Raw genomic sequence first — 8,104 nt, 5'->3', positions numbered from 1 at the left:
TTTGATATGATAAGATGAATATGTTGAAATTATCCGGTTATGACCAAAATAAAATGACTGCTAACTACTCTGTGGTATGGATGTTCTTATAGGCTTGTATTAACCTAATAAATACAATAAAAATATGTATTGAACTCATAAACAAATGAAGCCTTTTTACTGACACAATATTTATAATGTATTTATAAATTTAAAGTTATTCATTTTAGGTTGTATGTTTGTTTAAAACAATTTACAACTGTGTGTGTGTGTGTGTGTGTGTGTGTGTGTGTGTGTGTGTGTGTGTGTGTGTGTGTGTGTGTGTGTGTGTGTGTGTGTGTGTGTGTGTGTGTGTGTGTGTGTGTGTGTGTGTGTGTGTGTGTGTGTGTGTGTGTGTGCGCAGGAGGAAACATGCTCCAGCACTGATACCTCAGACAAACCAGACAGCACTGGTCCAGGTGAGACTTATTGATCAGTAAATAAACTGGTCCAGGTGAGACTTATTGATCAGTAATTAAACTGGTCCAGGTGAGCCTATGATGATATAATCATCGGAAATGACGAACAGACCCAACTTCTGTGTTGTGATTTTAGGAGGTGTAGTTCAGACTCTATATAGCATACAAAGATTGTGAAATAGTTGTCTGGCTACGCAAGTCTAGGGTTAGCATGGTATACACGTATACCTTGCTAACCCTAGACTCGCTAACCATGCTAACCCTAGACTCCTAGACTTGAATGTATATGTATATACATTCATAAACATATACATACATATATACATATTTACATGTATATATTTATACATACACATAGATATTAGATATAATTATTATTATAATTCTCTCTCAGAAGTGCAGATCAGGTGAGGGTTAGGGTTAGTATAGTATACATATACATATACATATACATATACATATACATATACATATACATACATATATACATATACATACATACATATATACATATACATATACATATACATATACATATACATATACATATACATACATACATATATACATATACACAGGGGTGCACATAGCTGGTGCGCAAGTGCGCATGCGTGGTCAAAATGCATGCTGCGCGGCATATCAGACAAAGGGAGGCACTCTCGCGTACCAACAGCTGGGACCGCTGGGACAGGAATATACTTCCTGAAGCCACAGTCACACATTTACGGTGACGCACGCGTTCTCCTCATGCTCACCCCATACACACCCATGGGCGGAGGCGGAGGGGGAGGGGACGCATGCTGCACATGTGTGAGTGTGGCCTCGAGTCCTGACACAGCCAGTCGTACACAGCAAGCTGCTGGCTGTGTTACAGGCACTCGTCACCGATGATGAACGCACCGTGATGTGGTGCAAAATATGTCGTGAACATCCCAATCTGGCGGATAAAAGCAGCGCCTTTTATACAGGGACAAAGAATTTCAGTCACCCAGCCTTTGATAAGCATGAGAAAAGCAAAGAGCACATCAACATAGTGCAAACAACTGACAACAGGAGCAGCCAGGATTGGAGTCACCCTCTTGACGAGGCTTGGAGTTAATGTCGGGAGTGTTAATATTCACGAGAAGCATCATGCAGACCATTGCACAGACAAGTTATCCATGTATCCCTCTTTTATCCATCTTGCGAGACGTGTCGCGGCAAAATGTATTTATTTATTTATTATCACCAAGTAACATATCCAGGTGCTCCCCTGAGAACTAGACTAAAAAAGTTATGTGCATCCCTGCATATACATATTATATGAATTGAGAAGGGAATTGAACATGTTAACATATATGTAATAACTAGGAAATTGATGGATTGAGAGGTATGGTGTGATGTGGTAGTATTGGCGTTTGTATATAACGGCATGTATATTTGAATGTGTGTATATGGTATATGCATACATTCGGATGCATATATTTGTATAAGAATGAAGACATGAATGTATGTATTCAATATTCTCGATTGTTCGATTACTGCGAACAACGTAAGTAGTCTTGAATGTAATTACGAAAAAGTTTGAGTGTTCATTCAATATGAACTTTATAAATGATGTAACTAAGGCATAAATAAGCTTTGAGCTTCAGCCGACGCCTTTTCCATCAACCAAAATGAATGATTGGATTACGGTGTGGTACGTTTTGTGATACTGTTGATGTGGATGGAAATGAACTAAACTAAACAAAAATGTATTGTAAAATGTATTATTATTATAATTCCCAGAAGTGCAGATGTCCGGTGAGATGGACGGCACCACACTGGTCACCACGACGACGCCCTCCCTGACGTTGGGAACAGGAACAGGAAGTGGCGTGGCGGAGCTCCACCTCCTGCCGGGACGGCCGCTGTGGCCGGCAGGCCCCGCCCTGACGGCGCGGCTGCGTCGTCTGATCACGGCGTACCAGCGCTTCACACTGCGCCGCGAGCCTCTGCTGAGGCACGACTTCCTGCTGCACGACGGCCTGGTCGCCATGGCGATGGGGGGCGGAGGAGGAGGCGGGGCTAGTCACCACGCTGGCAGTGGGGGCGGCGGTCCGTTGGCGTGGCAACTAGGGGAGGAGCTGAGGCGGTGCTCCGTGGCGGCCACTGAGCCCGACCCCCTGTTCCTGGAGTGGCAGAGAAGGTTATTATTATTATTAGTATTAGTAGTAGTATTAGTACGATCATTATCATTATCATTACTATTACTATCATTATTATTATCATTATCATTACTATTACTATTACTATTACTATCATTACCATTATCATTATCATTACTATTACTATCATTACCATTATCATTATCATTATCATTACTATTACTATCATTATTATTATCATTATCATTACTATTACTATTACTATTACTATCATTACCATTATCATTATCATTACTATTACTATTACTATCATTACCATTATCATTATCATTATCATTATCATTACTATTACTATCATTACCATTACTATTACTATCATTACCATTACCATTACCATTATCATTATTATTACCATTATCATTACTATTACTATCATTACCATTACTATTACTATCATTACCATTACCAGTACCATTACCATTATCATTACTATTACTATCTTTACCATTATCATTACTATTACTATTACTATCATTACCATTACCATTACCATTACCATTATCATTACTATTACTATCATTACCATTACCATTACCATTATCATTACTATTACTATTACTATCTTTACCATTACCATTATCATTACTATTACTATTACTATCTTTACCATTACCATTACCATTACCATTATCATTACTATTACTATTACTATCTTTACCATTACCATTATCATTACTATTACTATTACTATTACTATTACTATCATTATCATTATCATTATCATTACCATTACCATTACTATTACTATTACTATCATTACCATTACCATTATCAATACTATTACTATCATTATCATTATCATTATCAATACTATTACTATCATTATTATTATCCTTATCATTACTATTACTATCATTATCATTATCATTACCATTACCATTATCATTATCATTATCATTATCAATACTATTACTATCATTACCATTACCATTATCATTACTATTACTATCATTATCATTATCATTACCATTACCATTATCATTATCATTATCAATACTATTACTATCATTATTATTATCCTTATCATTACTATTACTATCATTACCATTACCAGTACCATTATCATTATCATTACTATTACTATCTTTACCATTACCATTACCAGTATCATTATCATTACTATTACTATCACGATCATTATCACTATCACTATCACTATCATTACCATTACCATTACTATTACTATTACTATTACTATTACTATCATTATCATTACTATTACTATCTTTATTATTACTAGTACTAGTATTATCAGTATTATTATTAGCCTGACCCTCTGCTCCTGGAGTGGCAGAGAAGGTAAAGTATATTATCTCATTATTATTATATCTCTCCTGTCCAGCAGCAACCTACTAACTCCAAAACGCTAATTTTTCAGGAAATGTAAAAACAAAATATAAACTTTTCAGGAAATGAAGAAAACAGTATATTTTCAAAGCAAAGCAATACTGCCTCATCAAAGTTGGTATAGTGACTTTATATTTTGTCAGATACTTGCATGTATCATTATATTATCACAACTTTACCCGAATCCAGCTGAAATGGAGTTAGGAGTCCGAACAGCTGACAATAGCTCCAATCGCGCGGAGGTAGAGATTCCAAATGGATCTCCAAGCTCACAACGCATCTCAACGTGTGAATGAATGCCCTGATGCTTCATGACACTTATTATATAGGCCTACGATAATAAACAGGACTTTAAATATTACAATAACTTCTGCAAAGAGGGTTTCACAGAGTTGGAGAACTCCTCAATAAACACTCTCCTCATTAAACACTCTCCTCATTAAACACTCTCCTCATTAAACACTGTCCTCATTAAACACTTTCCTCATTAAACACTCTCCTCATTAAACACTGTCCTCATTAAACACTGTCCTCATTAAACACTGTCCTCATTAAACACTGTCCTCATTAAACACTTTCCTCATTGAACACTCTCCTCATTAAACACTGTCCTCATTAAACACTTTCCTCATTAAACACTCTCCTCATTAAACACTGTCCTCATTAATCACTGTCCTCATTAAACACTGTCCTCATTAATCACTGTCCTCATTAAACACTGTCCTCATTAAACACTGTCCTCATTAAACACTGTCCTCATTAAACGCTGTCCTGTTGTCCTCATTAAACACTGTCCTCATTAAACACTGTCCTCATTAAACACTGTCCTGTTGTCCTCATTAAACACTGTCCTCATTAAACACTGTCCTCATTAAACACTGTCCTCATTAAACACTTCATACATTTTAGAAATAGAATTACTTGAAAAAAAATATTGCCGCCTCGCCTCAAAAAGACAAAAGACGGTAAAAACGCTGAATACCTGGCTGTGTGTGTGTGTGTGTGTGTGTGTGTGTGTGTGTGTGTGTGTGTGTGTGTGTGTGTGTGTGTGTGTGTGTGTGTGTGTGTGTGTGTGTGTGTGTGTGTGTGTGTGTGTGTGTGTGTGTTCAGGTGGACTCGTAGGGAGCAGGCAGATTTCTACCGCACCGTGTCGTCCTTCGGGGTTTTGTACGACCCGGACAGGAAGACCTTCGACTGGACTCAGTTCAGAGCTCTGGCCCGTCTGGAGAGGAAGACTGACCACAGCCTGGAGAGATACTTCACCTCCTTCGTTAGCATGTGTAGAACGGCCTGTAGACTGCCCCCTAGGAAGGATGAAGGTATTACACATTATTACATATACAGATACTTCACCTCCTTCGTTAGCATGTGTAGAACTGCATGTAGACTGCCCCCTAGGAAGGATGAAGGTATTACACATTATTACATATACAGATACTTCACCTCCTTCGTTAGCATGTGTAGAACTGCATGTAGACTGCCCCCTAGGAAGGATGAAGGTATTACACATTATTACATATACAGAGCAGTTTTTACCCTTGTGGTATCTAAAATGTCTGTCTGTCTGTCTGTTCCTTTACCCATCACCTGCTTTTTTACCTCTCTCTCTCTCTCTCTCTCTCTCTCTCTCTCTCTCTCTCTCTCTCTCTCTCTCTCTCTCTCTCTCTCTCTCTCTCTCTAGCTATGGTAGATCCTACAGTTCTAGTAGAACCTCTAACAGAGGAGAGAGCAGCCAGAACTCTCTACCGCATCGAGCTGCTACGCAAGATCAGAGAACAGGTATCCTCACGTAATTTATATAAATAAATAATACATCACATGATTATACTGATAATCTTATGCAAAAATTGGCCTCTTGGTGGCGCTATAACATGCCGATGTGAAATATTTGGGGCAGAGGTTCTTCCTTGGCCACCAGGGAATGTGTGTGCACAGTTACACGTCTATCAATCCAACAGGCGGATGGACGGACAGGGGCGAATACATAGTCTCGGATACAGTGACCCTCATTTATTAGTCTCGTGTAGCCAGACAACTATTCCACAATCTCTGAATGCTATATAGAGTCTGGAACTACAACTCCCGGAATCCGAGAGAGGAAACTGGCACTTCCGTTCACGAAAATACATTTTAAAATATCTTAACATTTTACTTTTTAATTCCCATTTCTGCTAAGCAGCAATCTAAATATACTTAGATGATTTGTATTTATGTTAGGATAAATTTGCGCGACTGTAAAGACGAAACGGAAGTGGGGAGGAGGCTTCACATCCGGTTTATATTTTAATCATGATCAGACCTTCCGAGGCCCAGACTGTATGACCGGAAACATTTGAAAATTGTGGGAGGCAACAGTCTGGCCACGCATGACTACTCATTTATCAACGCGGTGTAGACCAAATAATGGGCGTACGGCGAGATCACCGCAACTTTCGGCATTTATCAATATATCCTGACGTTGGTTTCAGCCTACGGCACGCTGAGATCGCACGTCTGGTCGATAGCAGTTGTTGACGTTGGCTGCGCCCGTTTATTCCATTCTAGACCTGCGGAGCAGCATTGTCTGACTGTCTGACAGGCATTTGGACTCATAATCCACTCCAAAATGTATATCTACACTAATAAATAGTCCCTGTGAAAATATAACATTTTATAAAGTAATTTAAACAAACTGCTTTAACAGTCATTCAGATAAGATTGCAGATCTGGCTGCATTGAAGATAGAAGATCTACAAGCTCACAAGCGTCACGTCGCGATGCGTTGTGAGCTTGTAGATCTGCTATTTCTATTTATCCACACAGAACCAGAGATATCACGATCCAAAGATGTCTAGCTCCATTCACTCCTTGGTTAATTTATTACTTTAAAATCCTGTATCTCGGCTCCTGTGTACTTGTTTTTTACCATGGCAGTGGGGGAAGTAAAAAAATAAAAACACTCTGGCAGGGAATGTGTTAACAGTGGTTCTCTTAACAGTGGTTCTCTTAACAGTGGTTCTCTTAACAGTGGTTCTCTTAGCAGTGGTTCTCTAACAGTGGTTCTCTACAGCAGTGGTTCTCTTAACAGTGGTTCTCTTAACAGTGGTTCTCTTAACAGTGGTTCTCTTAGCAGTGGTTCTCTTAGCAGTGGTTCTGTTAGCAGTGGTTCTCTTAACAGTGGTTCTCTTAGCAGTGGTTCTCTTAACAGTGGTTCTCTTAACAGTGGTTCTCTTAACAGTGGTTCTGTTAGCAGTGGTTCTGTTAGCTAACACTCCCGTGACTAGCCGGTCAATCTGGACGATTTTGACAATTTAAAGTGGATTATCTTCTCTCATGAAGCTCCGAGGAACTTCCCCTTTCATGACTTTTCCTAGGGTCATTTGTTTCAAATCATCTCTGTTTTCTTTCTTTCTTTTCTGAAACGTATTATAAATATGAAATTAGCCCCCTATATACCATCCCAGTCGTTATATTTCGGCTAATTTGACCGCTCTCACCCATCTCTCCCCCAGGGAAGAGCAGTTGACACCTCGAGACCCCCCGCAGAGCGCACAGCCATGCGCTCTGTTTACAGCCAGCGCTCTGTCCATGTTGCCATGTCTGCTTATTATAAGCGACTTTGGGCTTGTTTTTCACGTCTTTCTATTATTATTATTATTATTATTATTATTATTATTATAATTACATTATAATGGTAATAATGTTCTACTCCACTACAGCTCAGAGGCAAATCTTGTACTTTTACTCCACTACAATGATTTGAAAACTTTAGTTACTAGTTACTTTGCAGATATAAATATATTTTCATACTTGTTTAGATTAGAGCTTCATGCATGTCCTTTTGTAAATGATTTTTTATTAGGTAAATATTTATATAGAAAGGTCTAACCAGGGACTGGGGTTGCAAATTAGCCTCGGCTATAAACTCCATTTACAATGGAATGGTTTCATGTTATTATAACTTGACTCATTGTTTTTGTATTGTCCTTGTCAAATAAACATAAATAATAATAATAAAAAGGACTCACACATCAAATCACAAATCATGATGACATATAGGAGACAGACAGAAATACACTGCTTCATCCCTCACTGTTTTCTCAGGGCACAACGCATGCAGTAACATTTTCATAGACCTGACTGCTTATTTCTCTC

General features: G+C 38.5%; 1 protein-coding gene across 1 annotated transcript in view; it reads left to right on the top strand.

Moving 5' to 3' along the window:
• Positions 1–8,104, top strand: part of chd6 (chromodomain helicase DNA binding protein 6) — a 129,009-nt gene that overhangs the window by 85,228 nt on the left and 35,677 nt on the right. Inside the window, 4 exon segments of the mRNA XM_080425021.1 lie at positions 383–437; positions 2,205–2,604; positions 5,081–5,289; positions 5,652–5,749. Coding sequence (XP_080281147.1) covers positions 383–437; positions 2,205–2,604; positions 5,081–5,289; positions 5,652–5,749 — 762 coding nt within the window.

This window comes from Gymnoscopelus braueri (genome assembly GCF_963280865.1).
Source record: "Gymnoscopelus braueri genome assembly, chromosome: 3".
Taxonomy (NCBI): domain Eukaryota; kingdom Metazoa; phylum Chordata; class Actinopteri; order Myctophiformes; family Myctophidae; genus Gymnoscopelus; species Gymnoscopelus braueri.
Note: the sequence above shows the minus strand (reverse complement) of the source record. Positions and strands in the feature narration are given on the sequence as shown.